This window comes from Gopherus flavomarginatus, chromosome 4, assembly GCF_025201925.1.
Source record: "Gopherus flavomarginatus isolate rGopFla2 chromosome 4, rGopFla2.mat.asm, whole genome shotgun sequence".
NCBI lineage: Eukaryota > Metazoa > Chordata > Testudines > Testudinidae > Gopherus > Gopherus flavomarginatus.
In genome coordinates, this window is record NC_066620.1 from 217,412,392 (window position 1) to 217,433,055 (window position 20,664).

At 62.1% G+C, this 20,664-nt stretch overlaps 1 protein-coding gene across 2 annotated transcripts in view; it reads left to right on the forward strand.

Annotated features, from left to right (window-relative positions):
* The first annotated feature begins 1,109 nt into the window (after positions 1–1,109).
* Positions 1,110–20,664, forward strand: part of SLC30A3 (solute carrier family 30 member 3) — a 30,225-nt gene continuing 10,670 nt past the window's right edge. The window contains exons 1-7 of one of the 2 annotated variants that reach the window (XM_050948981.1): positions 1,110–1,201; positions 8,759–8,967; positions 9,372–9,518; positions 10,847–11,000; positions 11,391–11,595; positions 13,208–13,313; positions 18,151–18,782. In XM_050948981.1, the coding sequence (XP_050804938.1) occupies positions 1,110–1,201; positions 8,759–8,967; positions 9,372–9,518; positions 10,847–11,000; positions 11,391–11,595; positions 13,208–13,313; positions 18,151–18,338 (1,101 nt within the window). In that variant the 3' untranslated portion in view covers positions 18,339–18,782. Of the gene's footprint in view, positions 1,202–8,758; positions 8,968–9,371; positions 9,519–10,846; positions 11,001–11,390; positions 11,596–13,207; positions 13,314–18,150; positions 18,783–20,664 lie in introns of those variants that run through there. The other variant, XM_050948982.1, reaches the window with a different exon arrangement.

Genomic DNA, 20,664 nt, shown 5'->3' on the forward strand with positions numbered 1-20,664 from the left:
TCACCACCCCCCACTGCCCAGTGGATCTTCCTCACCCCCCCACTCTCCAGCCTGCCACTTGTCCCCTCACCCCCCACCACTGCCCAGCGGCTCCTCATCACTCCCCCACTGTCCAGGCTGCCACGTGGCCCCTCACTCCTCACTAGCACTGTGGCCCCCAACCTTTTCCCCCCCTGTCCAGGCAGAGAGCAACATGCCCCAACCAACCAGCCAGGGGGCAGTGTGTCCCATTCCCCGCCCCCCCAGTGACACTCCCACTGCCAACTAAGGAGTACCTTCCCCCCCACTAATCAACTAGGGAGCACTGTCCTCATGCCCATCCAGAGGGGCACCTTCCCCCCACCTCTGACACCTACCCCCTTTGGGGGCCTTGTCCCTCCCACCAAATCCTGGAGCTCACCAGGGTTACTATGCCAACCACCCCCAACACCCCATCTGCCTTGCATGGGGGGCACATGCCCCCTTCCCCACACCCTAGCTCCACCCCCTCCCACTGGTCTCTTCACTCCCCCACGCTGCGCACCCTCCCCCTCTGGCTGCCTTAGGGTTTCGTGCAGCTTCGGGGACAGGACAGGGTCCCACCCCACTGCCAGGGCAGTGTCTCTGGCTCCCTGGGCGGGGCCCCATCACTGTCTGGGGGCATGGCACTAGCTCTGTGGGTGGGTCCCAGTGCTGGGGGCAGAAGGCGTGTTGGGTAGGGCACCCCACTCCAGCACTGGGAGCGGGGCTCCGTCTGTATGGATGGGTCTCAGCATTGGGGGCGGGACGCCAGCATTGGGGGGCGTGGCTCCGGCTCTATGGGCGGGGTCTCCACTTTGGGGGCGGGGCTCCGGTTGTAAGACTTGTGGCCAGGCTCTGGGGAGTTGCTTCGACTTAGGTGTGGGGCTGGCGCGTTGCGCCGCCCTGGAGGGGATCTGGGACGTCTCCAGATGTAGGGGCGGGGCTTTGGCCGGGGGCGGGGCTCTGCGGCCCCTACTGCCCGCACACACCTGGCTGGAGCCGCCAGGGTCCCGCAGCCGGAGCCGGGCTGGTGCCGCTCGTAGCCCGCAGGGAGCCTGCCCCGCCGGAGCTCAGCCCCGCACTCCCAGGGCGCAGCAACCGGAGCCGAGATGGACCCCGCGTCTGGGGCCGGGGACCTGGAGACCGCCCGGCTGGTGAGCGCCCGGGGCAGCCGCAGCACCGGCACCCGGAGCCTCCAGAGGTAAAGGAGCCGCCAGCCCTTCTGAGATCCAGCCCGCAGCCTGCCCCCGGGGCCCCTCCATCCTTCCCTGCGTCCCACCCCCGTCCCTTCACCTCCTATCCCCCTCCATCCATCCCCCCCTTAAATCCCCCTCCATCCACCCCTCCCTCCACCTCCTATCCCCCCTCCCTTCACCTCCTATCCCCCCTCCATCCGCCCCTCCCTTCACCTCCTATCCCGCCTCCATCCATCCCCTCCATCTACCCCTCCCTTCACCTCCTAACCCCCCTCCATCCCACCCCTGTCCCTTCACCTCCTATCCCCCCTCCATCCCACCCCCGTCCCTTCACCTCCTATCCCCCTCCATCCATCCCCCCCCTTAAATCCCCCTCCATCCACCCCTCCCTTCACCTCCTATCCCCCCTCCATCCCACCCCCGTCCCTTCACCTCCTATCCCCCTCCATCCATCCCCCCTTAAATCCCCCTCCATCCACCCCTCCCTCCACCTCCTATCCCCCCTCCACCTCCTATCCCCCCTCCCTCCACCTCCTATCCCCCCTCCATCCGCCCCTCCCTCCACCTCCTATCCCCCCTCCATCCGCCCCTCCCTTCACCTCCTATCCCCCCTCCATCCGCCCCTCCCTTCACCTCCTATCCCCCCTCCATCCGCCCCTCCCTTCACCTCCTTTCCCCCCTCCATCCATCCCCCCCTTAAATGCCCCTCCATCCGCCCCTCCCTCCACCTCCTATCCCCCCTCCATCCGCCCCCTCCCTTCACCTCCTATCCCGCCTCCATCCATCCCCTCCATCCACCCCTCCCTTCACCTCCTATCCCCCCTTCACCTCCTATCCCGCCTCCATCCGCCCCCTCCCTTCACCTCCTATCCCGCCTCCATCCGCCCCCTCCCTTCACCTCCTATCCCGCCTCCATCCGCCCCCTCCATCCGCCCCCTCCCTTCACCTCCTATCCCGCCTCCATCCGCCCCCTCCATCCGCCCCTCCCTTCACCTCCTATCCCCCCTCCATCCCACCCCCGTCCCTTCACCTCCTATCCCCCCTCCATCCCACCCCCGTCCCTTCACCTCCTATCCCCCCTCCACCCACCCCCTCCATCCATCCCCCCCTTAAATCCCCCTCCATCCACCCCTCCCTTCACCTCCTATCCCCCCTCCACCCACCCTCTCCATCCATCCCCCTTCCATCTGCCATCCACCCCCAGCCCCTCCATCTCTTCGTCCTCCAGCCCCGTCCTATCCCCCCACCCGCCACTCCGTCCGCTGCCCCCTCACCCCAGACAGCGCCGGGAGCCGGGCTCAGGCGGGCGCGGGGCCAGGGCTGCAGGGACTCGGCGATTGGGGCCGCCTGTCCGGGCGCGGCTCTGCCAGAGACCGGGCGGAGACGGCGATGCTGCCCCTGGACGTGACCCTTCCCCAGGGCAGGGAACGGGGAGCGCTCGAGGGGAAAGAAACCTGTGACCCGCCCCGCTGCGCCCCCGCCCTGGGCCTCCCCTTCGCCCCCCAGTGGAGCCCCGCAGCCCCCCCCCCCCCTTTCAGACAGGAGCTGGGTCCACCCCAGAGCCCAGGGCTTGTTCCCTGCAGAGACCAGGAGCGCAGTGGGTGGGGTCCCTCTGCCCCCCCCGTGTGTGCATCGGGGGGTGTCTGTCCCTCTGCCACCACCCCCGGTGTGTCTTGGGAGGGTCGGTCCCTCTGCCACTACCCCCCATGTGTGTCTTGGGAGGGTCGGTCCCTCTGCCACCACCCCCCGTGTGTGTCTGGGGGAGTCTGTTCCTCAGCCCCTCTGTGTGTGATGTGTGGGGAGGGTCAGCCTCTTTGCTCCCCCCAGTGGGTGTCTGTGGGGTCCTGTCCCTCGGTCCCCATTTCCCCATGCTCGATGGTAAATGATTGTTGGCAGTTGGCATGTGGGGTTTTTTTGGGGGGGCTCCCAGGCTGGGGAATTTAGGGCTATATGAAGGCCATGGTGCAGGGGTCAGAGCCCCCCCCCCCCAACGGGAAAGGTGATTGGGCTCTGTGGGATCTCTGCAGGCAGCAGGAGAATGGGGGTGCAGCAGGAGCTGAGGAGTGTCTAGGGGACTCCCCCGTGCCACAGTAACCACAGGGCACAACACTGCTCTAACCTTCACTGCTGCGGTTGGCTTTGCTGGGCCACTGCACCAAATGCACGTGACTCCTTGTGCTGGGCTGAGAGCAGGATCCTGGTGGGTGGGAGCTGGGCCCTGGCGAGCACCGGGCACATGCTGGGGGCCGGGGCCTGAGAAGCTGCATCTGTATCTGCAAAGAGACCAAGCTGCAGCTTCCACAGGGCTGGGGGCGGGGTAACGGGTGCTGGGAGGAAGGGGGGACCTTACCCAGGGAACTAGTAAGGTAAGAGCTAACAACAGCTCCCGGAGCAGGCCAGGGGTGCGGCTGGGGATGCAGACGTCTGCTGGGGCAGGATTGCAGGAGCAGAGTGGGGTGGGCACTGGGCGGTCGGCAGTACCCATCTGTGCACCTGGCTGGCAATGCCAGAAAGATCTGCAGCCTCAGGGCATGGGGCCTTTGGCACAGACCTTCCCTGGCTGCTAGAAGAGCCCCAAATGCCCCCCATGGTAAGAGCCACTGAAATCCTGGGCTGTGGGGTGGACTCTGGCCCCTGCACGCCCCCCAAGGGCGAGGCAATGGCCATCTGGTGCCAGGGCATTTCAATCCTTGGTGGGGGCACCAAGATAGATAGATAGATAGCCGGCTCCCAGCGCCCCTCCCAGCCCAGCCAGACTCATCACTCTTCTTGCTGGGCCTGGGCACAGAGATAAGCCCTGGAGGCGAAGGGCGGGGGGAGGGATGCGCTTCATTCCCCGCATAGGGAGATCAATGGGTCAGTCCCCTGAGACTAGGGGCAGGGGGGCTATAGCCTGTCTCTGCAGCACTGGCTAGCACAGTGCATGGCGGGCCAGACCCCGGTGTAGGCCACGAGCCCGAGAACATGGCCAGGGCCTGGCAGGTGGCTGCGGGGGCGCCTAGTCCCTGCTTCCATAGCGTCACTGCTGCTGTTACCCGCACAAGCGAGACTGACCCCTGCTGCAGGCACCCCTCTGACAGCCATGCAGAGCCCCCGGGGGCAAACAGCCAGGCCATGCAGCCTGGGGGCTTCCCCAGGGCCATGTGGTGCAGGGAGTCAGCACTGCCCCCCCCACACTGGGAAGGGGGGGCAGGACAGCAGCGCTGCTGAATGCCCCCTACTCCTAGCGGACAGGCTCTATCATTGCTGGCACCTGTGTGAGCCCCTGTCACTGACCACCAGGGCCGGGCTACAGCCCAGCCTGGGAACAGTCTTTGGGTGGGGCCTTCCATGCAGGGCCGGCTTTAAGAAGTGTGGGGCCCAATTCAAACACTTTCAGCGAGGCCCTGGCAGGGATGACTGAAAAAGAAAAAAGTTTAAAAAAAAAAGAAAAAAGGCCTTCCATTTCTTCCATGTATTATTTACTTTCCATAACTATATAAATAATAAAATTGTATATTATGTACATTGCATCATATATGCTGTTGATTGGTTATTAATGACTGCCGTTTCACATGTGTGGGTCCCCGCCACTCCCTGGGGGTGTGCACATGTGTGGGTCCCCGCTGTTTCCTGCCCCTCTCATAGAAGCAAATGTGCAGGTTACTGGCCTGGGAACTGCAGGGCAGCAGTGGACATGGGGCTGGTTCGAGGCAGGGGCTGACTGGAGGTAGGGTCTGGCTGCAGGCAGGGCAAGGGGTGCGGGGCTGGCTGGAGACAGGGGAGTGGGGGGGCGGGGCTGGCTTCAGGCAGGGCCACGGGGGTGCAGCAGAGGTTGGCAAGGCTGGAGACAGGAGTATGGGACTGGCTGGCTTCAGGCAGGGGGGTGCAGCAGGGATTGGCTGGAGACAGGGCAGTGCGGGCTGGTGCAGGCAGGGGTGTGTGGCAGGGGTTGGCTGGAGACAGGGCAGGGGGTTTAGTAGGAGCTGGCTGTGGGCAGGGGGTGCAGAGCTGGCTGCAGGCAGCGGAGGCGGTGCTGGTGTGGGCAGGGCAGGGGGTGCAGCAGAGGCAGCTGGAGCCCCAGCCCTTTAAAAAGCCCCCAAGCCCCCCGCTATCCCAGGACTCTGGGGGCTATTTAAAGGGCCCGGGGCTCCCTTGCTTCTACCCCACCCTGGGCTTTTTAAATAGCCGTGGGAGCCCTGGGGAATGCAGGGGGGTGGCAGGGCTCCGGCGGCTATTTAAAGGACCGGGGTGGCAGAGGCAGCTGGAGCCCTGGCCCTTTAAATAGCCCCCAGAGCCCCCTGCTACCCCAGGGCTCTGGGGGCTATTTAAAGGGCCCGGAGCTCCAGCCGGGGCCGCGGGGCTCGTCGCGCTCCGGCCGGAGCTCCAGCCGGGGCCGCGGGGCTCGTCGCGCTCCGGCCGGAGCTCCAGCCGGGAGAGCGGGGCCGCGGGGCTCGTCGCGCTCGGGCCAGAGCTCCGGCTGAGAGAGCGGGGCTGTGGGGCAGCTGCGCTCCACCAGCGCTTTGGTCAGGGGAGTGGGGCCATGGAAGACCCCGGAGCAGACCGCAGCCGGGGTAAGTAAAAAAATTTAAAAGGCACCTAAAGCGCCGGGCCCTCTTAGGTGCGGGGCCTATTCCCAGGAATCGGGCGAATCGGCCTAAAGCCGGCCCTGCTTCCGTGACCCTGATTCCCACCCCCCTGGGGTCTCACTCTTCCCCCAGGGTGAGCCACGTGGCCTCCCCGCCTCCTGAGCCTGCAGCCTGCTTGCTGCATCCCGGCAGCTCCGGGCAACGAGTCTGGGATAGAGGAGACGTGTCCTCTCCTCAGGGATCAGTGCCCCCTGCCCAGTGTCTGCAGGGACACTCACCCAGCGCTGTGAAACCAGGCGGGTTTATTGGTCACCTGGCGCACAGCCCAGACAGCTCCTCGGGCGGCCCAGAGAACTGACTAATGGTTACAGCCCAGCCCAGCTGCAGTGACCCCCGTGGGTCAAGCTCTGTCCCCCCGTCTGTCCGATCTCCTGTCAGACTCCCAGGGTGCCCCCGACTGCTCCCCACAGCCCACACTTAACCCCCTCACCCCCAGGCCTTTGTTCCCGAGCCGGGGGAAGCGTCTCGTCTCCCTGCGGAGAGGCAGGACCACGTCTCTCTGGGTCGCTGGTCGCCAGGTGTCCACATCCCGGCCGTGGGATCTGCCCTTGTCTTCTCGAGAGCTGCATGGAGATGGGAGCTAGGGGCCCAGGCCACCAGGCACCATCCACACCTGTGTCTTCACCTGCCCCAGAGCCCCAGACCTCCTACCCACGGGGGAACAGTGCCGCACACAGGGGAAACTGAGGCATGTACAGGACTCATAAACATATTACAGAAAATTCCCACTTTGTCACAAGCCCCTACTGAGAGCCAGGGCGCGGCGCCCAGAGCTGTGCTTTCAGACCAGCGCTGCCTCTCTTACACCTGGCTCCTTTCAGGGAGAGTTGGAGACTAAAGACCCAGGAGAAGTGAAGGGACCTGCCCCCACCTGCCCCACTTGTCTTTGGCCTTTATGCCCTGAGGCATGGCCCAGGCTTTGGGAGATGCTGGTTTAAAGAGTAGGGGTGGGGATGTGGTGGGGAGGGAGTCAAGAGACCTGACTGTGACTGGCTCCCATGGTTAGATCTCGTGTTCCCGTCTCCGGGCCAGCTACCTGGTGCCACCAATGCTGCGCCGCTCAGAGACCCTGGCCCGATGAGCCTGCCCTGCTCCGGGACCCCCGGGGGGGTAGGGATACTCCAGTCCCCACAAGCTGCATCCAGCTCCCAGCTGGGCAGAGAGAATTGCATCAGTGTGGGGCCTGGCGCAGCTGGGGATGCAACCCTGCCTGGAGCCTGTGACACGGGGCTTGGGCAGGGGCTCTCGGGCGAACACTCCAGGGCCCACACGCTGAGGGCGGTGGGTGCGCAGGCATCGGCCCAGCCAGTTGTCTGCACTGGGGCTGCTGGGGCCGAGCGCATGGGGCCTGAGCGAGAGGCTGGCAGGGTCTCTGCAGCCCCTAGATGGATGGGAGGCGCCTCCTTAGGGAGTGCTGGCCCCACGGTTCTACCCACTGGCCACAGCTACCTTGAGCAGCCAGGGTGGGGCCCTGCCTGTAGGGCTTCTGGCTCTGGCCTGGGGCTCGGGTGCCCTGCTCCAGCTCCAACCAGCCCAGGGGGTGCCAGCACCGCCACCATAGCAGCTGTGTGGGCTCCCCACTGGATTTCCAGCCCTGGGACAGAGCCCCTCTCCCCCGAGCCCCCAAGCGGCCAGCAACAGGCACGGGGGGAGGGAGAATGGGGCGTTTTTGGGGGTAGGGAGGGACGCGGAGCTAGGGCTGCAGTGTTGGGCGATGGGCGGGGGAGGGGAGCGCGGCGACATGACACATTGTTCTGCTGCCAGGATCACCGTCTGCTTTATCACTGGAGCCATTTGGGGGGTACCGAGGCATGAAATAACAAACCGCTCTCGGGGGAGCAGGGCTCAGCTCCTGGGAGAGAGAGTGGCTGCCTCAAGGCCCCTCTTCTGATTCTGCAGTGCTGCTTGCTCACGACCCACAGCCCCGGGCCCCCCATCCCCAGCTGTGCCCGTGCTCCTCTCCCCCGACCCACAGCCCCCCTAACTCGGGCCCTCTATCCCCAGCTCTGCCGGTTCCCCTCTCCCTGGGCCCCCCATCCCCAGCTCTGCCAGTGCCCCTCACTCCTGACCCACAGCCCCCCTGACCCAGGTCTCCCATCCCCAGCTCTGCCGGTGCCCCTCTCTCTGACCCACAGCCCCCCCCAACCTGGGCTCCCTATCCCCAGCTCTGCCAGCGCCCCCCTCCTCTGACCCACAGCCCCCACACACCCAGGCCTCCCATACCTAGCTCTGCCAGTGCCCCTCTCCCAACCCAGGCCCCCCCATCCCCAGCTCTGCTGGTGCCCCCTCCCCTGACCCACAGACCCTGCTAGCCCAGCCCTGTCCTCAACCAGCTCTGCCAGTGCCCCTCACTCCTAACCCACAGCCCCCTGCTACTCAAGCCCTGAGCTTCCCCCTGCTCTGCCGGTGCCCCTCAGTCCTGACCCACAGCCCCTGCTAACCCTGCCCTGGGCTCCCCTCAGCTCTGCCGGTGCCCTTCAATCCCAACCTGACCCCATATCCTTGTCCCATAGACCTGACCGGCAGCCACCCCCCAACTATTCCAGCTTTAGGCAACCCTGGGGAATCCAGGCTTGGGTTGATGTCCCAGGGCCACCAGGTTTCCCACTTGCCAAGCCTCCTTTACCCACAGCCTCTCCCAGGAGCCTGGGCTGCTTTGGGCTTTGCCCAGCCTGTGGCAGGCCCAGTCACCTGGGCTGTCGGGGGACCCCAGCCAAGCAGGTGCCCTGGACTCACTCCATTGCTACCTAGCAGCAGAGCTGGGTGGAGCCAGGGCCCCCAAAGATGAGGGCAGATGCCGGGTCGGTGACAGCCCCTCCCGTCCCGGTTCCCAGCCCTGCTCTGAGCCCAGCAGGGCAGGGGGTGAGGTGTCCCAGGTGTCCCGTGGGTTGTTGGAACTGGAGTGACCTTTGCACTGACCCCCTTGTGTCTCAGTCTCTTCACAGGCTCCCGGGAGTCCTTCACAGGCCTGCCCCCGGAGACCAGCCCCGTGGCTCCATCCCTGGAGCTGGAGCGGCGCCTGGCCAGGCACTGCCACTGCGGTCCCCCCACCCCCAGCCAGAGCCGTGCGGAGCTGCAGGCCTGCCAGAAGCTGGGCATCGCCTGCGCCATCTGCTTCGTCTTCATGATTGGCGAGGTCGTCGGTAAGGTGGCAGCGGGGCCCCAGCCCGGCTTGTTCCTGGCTCTGCTCAGCCCGTGCTGCGGGATGTCCTGCTCTGCACCGTGCTCATGTGCTGGCTGGCAGGCGCAGCCCAGGTCTCTGGGAGCCAGGAGAGAGGTGCCTGGCGTGGGCCTGGTGCAGCCCCTGTGGGATGGGGCAGCTCCCCTCACCTGCTGCCAGGGTCCCCACATTCATGGGAGTCACCTGGCTGGACCCCGCCCGCCATGGCAGGCTCCCTGGCAGTGCAATGGGACGCTGTGTCAGTGCCCAGCGCTCTGGGGAAGGAGCCAGCCCCCGCAGGCCAGAGCGGAGGGCAGAGGTGCTGCCTGGGGACTGTGGGGGGGCCCTGCCAGCACCTGGCACTGAGCTGGCCAATCTCTACCGCAGGCGGGTACCTGGCTCACAGCCTGGCCATCATGACTGATGCTGCCCACCTGCTGGCAGACGTGGGCAGCATGTCGGTCAGCCTCTTCTCCCTGTGGGTCTCCACCAGGCCGCCCACCAAGACCATGACCTTCGGCTGGCACCGCTCAGGTAAGGGCCCCGCCAGGACGTGGCTCCAGCCCAGCGCTCGCTGCCCTCACAGACCTTCCCCCCCACCCGTCCCCCGCCATGCCGGGGCGACCTGGGGGCTTATTTCCTTGAGCCTGGGGAGCCCAGCAGGGCAGGTCCCCCCTCCCTTCGACCCGTGGGGAGTTAGGGGGGCAGAGGCCTCACCCCCAGGCCACAGGCAGATCCTCCCCGCTCGCCACCTTGGTACACCATGTTACCCACGATGCCTTGCCCCACACAGGCTTCACAGACCCCCAAGTCTGTGCTTTGCCCCAGCTAAGTGCCCCATCCATGTGCCAGCCCCCCCCAGGGGTCCTGCTCTCCCCCCAGGGTCTGTGCTTTGCCCTGGCTAAGTGCTCCCTGTCTATGTGCCAGCCCCCCAGGGGTCCTGCTCTCCTCCAAGGGTGCTTTGCCCTGGCTAAGTGCCCTGTCCGTGTGCCAGCCCCCCAGGGGTCTCGCTCTCCCCCCAGGGTCTGTGCTTTGCCCTGGCTAAGTGCCCCATCTATGTGCCAGACCCCCAAGGGTCCTGTTCTCCCCTCAGAGTCGGCCACACAGCCTCACTTCCTCCGATCCCGAGTCCCTGGGCTCCGTTGCCCTGCCCAGCGAGTCCCACTGAGCCAAACGCCCAGGAGAGACTCAGCCGCTCTGCAGAGACCCTGTGCCCACCAATGCCTGCAGCGACACTAGGCAGCCTCTCCCCAGAGCCAGTCTCAGGCCCCTGGGCACGGCGTGGGGGGCCCTTGGCTTGGCCCAGAGAATTCGGGGTTAAGTCCCTGCTGGCCAACACCAGGGCCACTGGAGCCCAGCAGCTGCGTGCGGGTTCCTGTCTCTGTCTCTGTCAGTCCCAGCCGGTGACAGCTGCCATGTCTCTGGTGAGCCCAGCTCTGGTCCCGGCTCCAGTCACCTCTGCTCCATGGCCCTTCTCCTGCAGTGCTGGCTCCGCGCTCAGGCCTTCCCGTGGCCAGATCACTGGTCCAGGCCTTCGGGTGCCCATTGTCTGGACCCTCCCTGATGGACTGGTTCTAGCCAGGCCTAGCGACCCCCTGGGCTGACCCTAGGCTGCCCTGTGGCCCCTCGGTCTCCTGCCCTTGGCACCGTGTGCACAGCAGTGACAGGCACAGAGGGAAACTGAGGCAGGCATGGGCTGCCCACAGACATTGCCAGCGTCCCTTCAGCAACGGGCCCTGCAGGCAGGTCTTTAACACTGTCCTCCCTGAGGGATGTGGATGGGTCCTAGCTGGGCTGCTCCTGGCCACTCCCCTCCGCCCCCATAGCTGCAGGCGGCGCTGATTGCTGCCCCGTGCCTGCAGAGATGCTGGGCGCCCTAGCCTCGGTGCTGTCCATCTGGGTCGTGACCGGAGTCCTGGTGTACCTGGCCTCAGCCCGCATCATCAGCAACGACTACGAGATCAATGCACGTGCCATGCTGGTTACCTCCGCCTGCGCCGTGGGCGTCAACATCATGTACGTGGGCCCCCCGGGATCCCTGCCCCCCAGATCCTTGCCCCCTGCCCCCCGGATCCCTGCCTGCCACCCCCCCTCAGATCCCTGCCTCCTGGATCCCAGCCTCCCTGGATCCCTGCCTGCCTGTTGCTCCCACCCTCGGATCCCTGCCCCCCCCCGCTCCCTGGCCCTGATCACTGTCCACCCTGCCCAGGTGACTTCCCCCCCCCAGAATGTTGCCCCCAGCCTCCCTGGGCTTCACCCCTCCCCACCTCACCCGTTCCTGCCTCTGCCCAGCCCCCCAGTCAATGCCCACCCACCTTGCCCATTTCAGGGGGAGGGGCTCTGGGATCTGCGGCCCCGGGGCTCTGTGTCTGCCCATGGCCACTCAGGCTTCCCACTTCCCTCCAGCATGGCCTACATCCTGCACCAGTCGGTCACGGGCCGCAGCCACGCCTGGGGCTACGAGAAGATGGAGGAGAGTCCTGGCTGCTGTGCGCCCCCCGGGGGCCCCCTGCCCGGCAGCACCAGCGTGCGCGCCGCCTTCGTGCATGTGGTGGGGGACCTGCTGCAAAGCCTCGGGGTGCTGACAGCTGCCACCGTCATCTACGTGGAGGTACGGCACGAACAACCCCAGACCAGCCTCTAACGTGGCCCTGCCTCAGCCTCCTGGCGCCCCTGCTAACCGCCTCCCTCCCTCTGCCCGGCGCCCCTGCTAAATGCCTCCCTCTGCCCGGCGCCCCCCGTCCGTCGCCTGGCGCCCCCACTAACCATCTTCCTCCGTCCACCTCCCTCCGTCCACCGCCCCCACTAATCGCCTCCCTCTGCCCGGCACCCCCCGTCCGTCGCCCCCACTAACCGCCTCCCTCCCTCCGGTGCTCCCCGTCCGTCACCCCCGCTAACTGCCTCCCTCCGTCCACCACCCCCACTAACCACCTTCCTCCCTGTGCCGCCCGGCACCCCCGCTAACCGCCTCTCTCCCTCTGCCCGGCACCCCCGCTAACCGCCTCCCTCTGCCCAGCGCCCCCCATCTGTCGCCCGGCGCCCCCGCTAACCGCCTCTCTCCCTCTGCCCGGCGCCCCCACTAACCGCGTCCCTCTGCCTGGCGCCCCCCATCTGTCCCCCGGCGCCCCTGCTAACCGCCTCCCTCCGTCCACCACCCCGCTAACCGCCTGCCTCTCTCCCTCTGCCCGGCGCCCCCGCTAACCGCGTCCCTCTGCCTGGCGCCCCCCATCTGTCCCCCGGCGCCCCTGCTAACCGCCTCCCTCCGTCCATCACCCCGCTAACCGCCTGCCTCTCTCCCTCTGCCCGGCGCCCCCGCTAACCGCCTCCCTCTGCCTGGCGCCCCCCCCATCTGTCCCCCGGCGCCCCTGCTAACCGCCTCCCTCCGTCCACCACCCCGCTAACCGCCTGCCTGCCTCCCTCCGCCCGGCGCCCCCGCTAACCGCCTCCCTCTGCCTGGCGCCCCCCCATCTGTCCCCCAGCGCCCCTGCTAACCCCCTCCCTCCGTCCACCACCCCGCTAACCGCCTGCCTGCCTCCCTCCGCCCGGCGCCCCCGCTAACCGCCTCCCTCTGGTGCCCCCCGTCTGGCGCCCAGCGCCCCCGCTAACCACCTTCCTCCGTCTGCCTCCGTCCGTCCACTCCCCTGCTAACCGCCTCCCTCCCTCTGTCGGCCGCCTTCCCCGCTAACTATCAGCCGCCCGGCGCCCAGCTAACCATGGCCCTCCCTGCGCTGCCCCCTGCCCCTCTACCCACGTCCCGCCCTCTGTGGGGCCCACCTGCCCCCTCCCCCATGGGCTCGCCTGTGCACAGACACCCGTGTGCCCTGCTCCCTGCCTCGGCCTGAGCTCCTGCGGTGGGAGATGCTCTGTCCCAGGTGGCAGGAGACCAGTGACCCTGCACTGCAGCTTCTGCCTGTCCCGGGCCTCCCTGGGGCTGGCGGGGAACAGGATCTGCCTGGGGGAAATGCACTGAGATCCCCACAGGCCCCCTCACTGGGACCCTGGTGCCCAGCCCCAAGAAAGAGCCCTATGCCAGCTCCCCAAGCTGGGCTCTGCTCACTGCCCTCTGCTGCCACATTCCCTCAGTGCCCCCCTCCACCATCCTGAGGGGACAGTGGGGCTGAGCCAGGGACTCCTGGGTTCCACTCCTAGGTCTGACCCCTCTCTGGGGGGGTTCTGGGGATGCACTGCCTGTTCGGGCATAACCCTTCCCCTGCCCCTTGCAGCCCCAGTACAAGATCGCAGACCCCGTCAGCACCTTCCTCTTCTCCGTCTTTGTGCTGGGCTCCACCGTCTCCATCCTCAGGGACGTCTTCCGGGTGCTCATGGAAGGTGAGCTGGGGGCACGGGGAGCTCAGGGGTGGGGGGCAGAGGCTGCGACTGCTGGGCAAGGGCAGGAGGCAGGGCCGGGGCAGGCTCAGGGCAAGGGGCACGGGGCAGGGGAGGCTGGGTGCAAAGCCAGGTGACAGGGCCAGGGAGCAGAGCTGGGGGCAAGGGCAGCGCCAGGGGCTGGGGACAGGGGCAGGGTTGCTTGGCAAAGGGTCTCACTAAAAAGGGAGCTGGGCAGATTCTCTGCTGTAAAAACCAGAATTACTCTGAGCTATGGCAGCCACAACCTGCCCTCCGACCTCCTCACACCTGTTCATCTGCTCCCTACAACCTGCCCCCTGACAGATCGTCCCAACTCCCCCGACCTCCTCACAACCCGCTCATCTGCTCCCCACAACCTGCCCTCTGACCTCTCACAACCTGCCCTCCGACAGATCACCCCAACTCCCCCGACCTCCGCACAACCCGCTCATCTGCTCCCCACAACTCCCCCGACCTCCGCACAACCCGCTCATCTGCTCCCCACAACCTGCCCTCTGACCTCTCACAACCTGCCCTCCGACAGATCACCCCAACTCCCCCGACCTCCTCACAACCCGCTCATCTGCTCCCCACAACCTGCCCTCTGACCTCTCACAACCTGCCCTCCGACAGATGGCCGCAACCTCCCTCGACCTCCTCACAACCCGCTCATCTGCTCCCCACAACCTGCCCTCCGACAGATCGCCCCAACCTCCCTGACCTCCTCACAACCCGCTCATCTGCTCCCCACAACCTGCCCTCCGACAGATCGCCCCAACCTCCCTGACCTTCTCACAGCCGGCTCATCTGCTCCCCACAACCTGCCCTCTGACCTCTCACAACCTGCCCTCCGACAGATCACCCCAACCCCCCCGACCTCCTCACAACCCGCTCATCTGCTCCCCACAACCTGCCCTCCGACAGATCACCCCAACCCCCCCGACCTCCTCACAACCCGCTCATCTGCTCCCCACAACCTGCCCTCTGACAGATCGCCCCAACCTCCCTGACCTCCTCACAGCCCGCTAATCTGCTCCCCACAACCTGCCCTCTGACCTCTCACAACCTGCCCTCCGACAGATCACCCCAACTCCCCCGACCTCCGCACAACCCGCTCATCTGCTCCCCACAACCTGCCCTCCGACAGATCACCCCAACTCCCCCGACCTCCGCACAACCCGCTCATCTGCTCCCCACAACCTGCCCTCCGACAGATCACCCCAACTCCCCCGACCTCCTCACAACCCGCTCATCTGCTCCCCACAACCTGCCCTCTGACCTCCTCACAACCTGCCCTCCGACAGATCACCCCAACCCCCCTGACCTCCTCACAGCCCGCTCATCTGCTCCCCACAACCTGCCCTCCGACAGATCACCCCAACTCCCCCGACCTCCTCACAACCCGCTCATCTGCTCCCCACAACCTGCCCTCTGACCTCTCACAACCTGCCCTCCGACAGATCACCCCAACTCCCCCGACCTCCGCACAACCCGCTCATCTGCTCCCCACAACCTGCCCTCCGACAGATCACCCCAACTCCCCCGACCTCCGCACAACCCGCTCATCTGCTCCCCACAACCTGCCCTCCGACAGATCACCCCAACTCCCCCGACCTCCTCACAACCCGCTCATCTGCTCCCCACAACCTGCCCTCTGACCTCCTCACAACCTGCCCTCCGACAGATCACCCCAACCCCCCTGACCTCCTCACAGCCCGCTCATCTGCTCCCCACAACCTGCCCTCCGACAGATCACCCCAACTCCCCCGACCTCCTCACAACCCGCTCATCTGCTCCCCACAACCTGCCCTCTGACCTCTCACAACCTGCCCTCCGACAGATCACGCCAACTCCCCCGACCTCCGCACAACCCGCTCATCTGCTCCCCACAACCTGCCCTCCGACAGATCACCCCAACCCCCCTGACCTCCTCACAGCCCACTCATCTGCTCCCCACAACCTGCCCCCTGACCTCCCCACAACCTGCCCCCTGACTGATCACCCCAACCTCCCTGACCTCCTCACAACCCGCTCATCTGCTCCCCACAACCTGCCCCCCGACAGATTGCCCTAACCCCCCCCAACCTCCTCACAGCCTGCCCCCCCCCCAACAGATCGTCTTAAGCCATCACCCCTCTGGGTCCCTGCTGGGTTGCAATGCAAAGTATGGGAGAAAGTGAGGCACACATAGCATTTTTAAAAAATAATACAAAAAATTCCTCCTTTGTAACATCTCTTCCCCATCACAACTGAATTAAGTAGGTCCCTTTAACCAACATCCTGGAGAAGTTTGAACACACAATTTGTTGGGGAAGAGTCAACATGGTTTTGTAAAGGGAAATCATACCTCACCAATCTACTAGAATTCTTGGAGGGGATCAACAAGCATGTGGACAAGGGGGATCCAGTGGATATAGTGTACTTGGATTTTCAGAAAGCCTTTGACAAGGTCTCTCACCAAAGGCTTTTAAGCAAAGTAAGTAGAAATAAATGGTCAGTTTTCAGAATGGAGAGAGGTAAATAGTGAGGTGTCCCCCAGGGACATATCATAAAGATCTGGAGAAACGGGGAAACAGTGAGGTGGGAAAGTTTGCAGGTGATACAAAACTCCAGATAGTTCACTCTTTGCAGTCTGCTTTGGAGTTACAAAGGCATCTCGCTAAACTGGGTGACTGGGCAACAAAATGGCAGATGAAATTCAGTTTTGATAAATGTCATGGACTGTGGGGGAGTCCGGGCCCTGCACCCCCACTTCCTGTGATTCACCGGGACTCTCAGCCAGCCAGTAACACAGAAGGTTTATAAGACGACAGGAACACAGTCCCCAGCAGGGCTTGTAGGTACAACCAGGACCCCTCAGCCAGGTCCCTCTGGGGGGCAAGGAGCTTAGACCCCAGACTCAGGGTTCCCTGCCTCCTCCCAGCCAGCCCAAAACTGAAACTAAAAACCTCTTCAGCCGGCTCTCTTCCTTTGTCCAGCTTCCCGAGCAAAGATGCCACCCCCCTCCTGGCCGAGGTGACAGGCTCAGGTATCGTCCCTCACCTGAAGTCACCCCCTGCTCTCCCCTCCCCCATGCAGACAGCCCCAGTAAAACTAGACGACGTTCCCAGGTCAGTCTGCCCCGCTCCCTCCTGCGTCACAATACATGCAAAGTGATGCACATTGGAAAGCATAATCCTAACTCTACAGATAAAATGATGGGGTCTAAATTAGCTGTAACCACTAAAGGAAGGTCTTGGAATCATCATGGATAGTTCCAGGGGCGGCTCCAGGCACCAGCACGCCAAGCGCGTGCTTGGGGCGGCAAGCCATGGGGGGCGCTGTGCTGGTCGCCATGAGGGTGGCAAGCAGGTTGCCTTCGGCGGCATGCCTGCGGAGGGTCCGCTGGTCCCATGGCTTCAACGGACCTCCCGCAGGCGTGCCACCGAATCTGCGGGACTGGGGACCTCCTGCCTGCCATGCTTGGGGCGGCAAAATGCTTAGAGCCGCCCCTGGATAGTTCTCTGAAAAGATCTACTCAATGTGCAGCTGCAGCCAAAAAAGGGAACAGAATGTTAGGAACCGTTATTAAAGGGATAGATAATAAGGCAGTAAATAACATAATGCCACTATGTGAATCCATGGGACATCCACATCTTGAATACTGCGTGCAGCTCAGGTTGCCCCATCTAAAAAAAAGATGTATGAGAATTGGAAAAGGTTCAGAAAAGGGCAACAAAAATGATTGGGGGTCTGGAACAGCTGCCATCTGAGGAGAGATTAATAAGACTGGGACTTTTCAGCTTGGAAAAGAGAAGACTGAGGGGGGATATGACAGAGGTCTGTAAAATCATGACACCTGCTGAGAAAGTGAAATGGAAACTGTTATTTACCTCTTCACATACCACAAGAACCAGGGTTCACCAAATGAAGTTAAGAGGCAGCAGGTTTAAAAGAAACACAAGGCAGTATTTCTTCACACAACGCACAGTCAGCCTGTGGAACTCCTTGCCAGGGGATGTTGCGAAAGCCAAAAGTCTAACTGGGTTCTGATACGAATGAGGTTAGTTCCTGGTGGCTTGCTGCCCAGGTGTGTCTGTTCCCAGCGTCAGGCTGCCTGGAGTGGCTCACGCCCGTGAGTGCTGCCCTTAGGGCAGGCTGGTGAAAGCAGGGCAGACCCCCTGGCTTGTGGCGGGGCCTACAGTTAGAGATCAAGTATCAGAGGGGTGGCCATGTTAGTCTGGATCTGTAAAAGCAGCAAAGAATCCTGTGGCACCTTATAGACTAACAGGCGTGTTGGAGCATGAGCTTTTGTGGGTGCGTCTGACGAAGTGGGTATTCACCCACGAAAGCTCATGCTCCAAAACGTCTGTTAGTCTATAAGGTGCCACAGGATTCTTTGCAGTTAGAGATCACTAAGCCAGTAACAAATGCGAACCTCTAGGGCTCTGCACCAGTCTCCCCAGGAAGTCCTAGCCATGCCCTGGAGCTCCTCATCCTGCCTGGCCCACCAACAAACTGCACGAGTGATCAGTGGTCACTGACACCAAAAATCACACCCCATTCAGGTAGCTCTTACCCCAGGACAATCGGCCCCCTGGCTCTTACACCAATGTCAGCCCCTGTAGCCAGTCCTGGAATCAATGAGCAGCAGGTTTGTTAATCAAGTGCCAGGTTCCAGCCAGCGAGTGCAGCGCTGCAGTGAGCTGTCACTTCACAGGGGCGGTCAGGGCAGCCCCAGGGCCTCGGGCTTCAGTTTCGTGTCTCTGGCCCCGTGAGGGCTCAGACAGCGACAAGATGAAAAATCTTCACGTCCATGATTTTTATTTCCCTCTTCCAGCCTGTAGAGCGGTGGGCCGAGGCTGCTGCGCTTCTCCATGGGGACAGGGGACTATTAACAAAACTTTGGCTAATAATGGCCCACTTTGCAGTTTGAGCACCATCCTGGGTGGGTCTGCTCCCGTGGCTGGCACCACATGGTCAGAACGACCATCGCCAGGGAGAGTCATGCTGCATGTTAGGGAGTAAACCCACACCTCCTCGTCAGTCTGACCCTGCTGTGAGCCACACTCACCTACAGGGGACCGGTCTAGGGCGCCAGCTACGAGTTTGTCAGTTCTTAGCTAATGCCTGCAGTTGTGGTACCAGGTCTACCAGCATCAGCCTCACCCTTCACTGGGGCCTCTCTCACCCCTGGGCAGGGCAAACCTGTCTGGCCCTCGCCCTGCCCAGGTCTCCCCGCGCTCAGCCGGGCTCTTAGCCACCACAGGGCTCAGCTCTGCCTCTGCTCCCCAGCGATGGCAGGCTGGGCTGGCGTAACGCCGCCGGACTCTGGTTGGTGGTGAGCGGGATTGAACCGGGACCTCTGGAGCTTAAGGCATGAGCCTCTACTGCCTGCGCTAAACACCAACTGGCCCATAGCTCAGGCTGTAGCACAGACTCAATCTAGCTCTAAGTGGTCTCGGTGCCACTAGCTGGGACAGCGCCAGTGTTTTCCCCAGGAATTGAAAGGGAGGGGGTTCGAATTTATGGGGGGGGGGTGTCAGGGCCAATGGGGAGTGAGACCGTGAGGGTGAAGTGGGGCTCTATGGCACCATAGTAAAAACTGAAAATGTTTCATAACCGTTTTATTAGATGTAACTCGTGTTTTAAAATCACCACACAAATTAAAGTTCACTGCTCAAGTCTTCTATGGAGCACGACATCTACGTCCTTCTTGGTTTGTTATAATTTTGCACAACTCTGTTAATGACCTTCTTAAATGCAATGTCTTCATCTTTGTGTCTTCTCGTGTGTCCAGTACTTCCCTTCCTTCCACTGGTGTGCTCCTTAGTTCAGTCACATGATCAGGCAGAAGGCGACTTTTTTCAGAACACAAAACTCTGTTCACTGATGAAAAAGACACTCAGCTGTAGCTGTTGTGACTGGGAGTAGCAAGAGATGAATTCCTGCTTCTTTCACCCAAGGAAACAGAGCACAAAGATTGCTTTCCCCAGGAATTGAAAGGGGTTGAGCCACTAGTGATGATAAAAAATAAGATGTCGTGCTCCATAGAAGACTGAGCAGTGAACTTTAATTTGTGTGGTGATTTTAAAACACGAGTTACATCTAATAAAACGGTCATGAAATATTTTCAGTTTTCATTCGTTCATGGTATGATATTCCACTCTGTGTTCAAATTCTCCATTCTGCCCTGATCACATGGCAGCCCCATTGCTGGCAGTGCCCCACTCCGCTCAGCTGTTGGGGTTTTCTAGGACAGGGATCCGTAAAAGCTACGCACAGGTTGAGTAGAATCTAGAAGTCGCTGTTGTAGATGTTTAAGAATCAAGTCTGTGCACTTTTTCAGTTGTCTTAACAAACACTTCTTGTCCTCGTCACTTAAGGATTCAGTATAAATACCTTCATTAGCCAACTTCTGGACTGAAGTCTTTGCTTCTTCCAGTACTTGTTCAATGGATAGCTCTCTGATTGATCCAAATGTAGCTTCTCTTGCTGGACAAAGACCTACTACGGTTGTAGCAGATGCCTGGATGGTGTTGTATAATGACCCAAGTGGTTTCAACAGGAGACTTACGAGAGAGAGACCGGTGATACTCTTCTCTGAACGTAGTAGCAAAAGTAATCCACCAGCCTCACTCCTTAGATCCATCCCATCTTGGTAGATACTTTCCAAAGCCACTAATAATGACTGGAGTAATTTTAAGACAACAGCCAAGGATCACTCATGAGAGAGCCAGCGGGTTTTCCCAGGTTGGACTAATTTGAACTTCAGTCCCAGTGTATCTTCTATATTTTCCAAGATATTCAGTCTTTTTCGACTCTTGCTGAAAAAATAATATAATGAAGACATTAAATTTATAGCTTTTGTAATGTCTTTTGAAGATTCTGCAGTGCTAGTGCTAGTTGGAGTAGATGGCCTCTGCAGTGTGTATAGGAGAGATTAGGGTTACACTTTTCTCTGAGCAAAGCTTGGACTCCACCATGTCTTCCAGAGAAGTTTGCAGCTCCATCAAATGCACAAGCAGCCATCTGTTTGGGGTCCAATTAACTCTTCTAAGATGTGGGTTGTCACAGATGGAGCCGATGTGTCTTCTATAACTTGACATCTAGAAATGCATCTACTGGCCTACCCCTGACATCAAGATAATGTACATAGTGACTTGATGCCCATTTGCATCGATGCATTCGTCAGCCATGTACGCACATTGTCTGAATGCTGTGACAGAGTTCTTCACTTTTTCAGCCGCTGAGTCTTTCACTGTTGCACCACATGCTTCTAGCCAATGTGACAGCCCCAGGGGTGCAGTCCCAGTGGGGTGCAGGAGTCTGGTAGAGGGCAAATATACTGGTC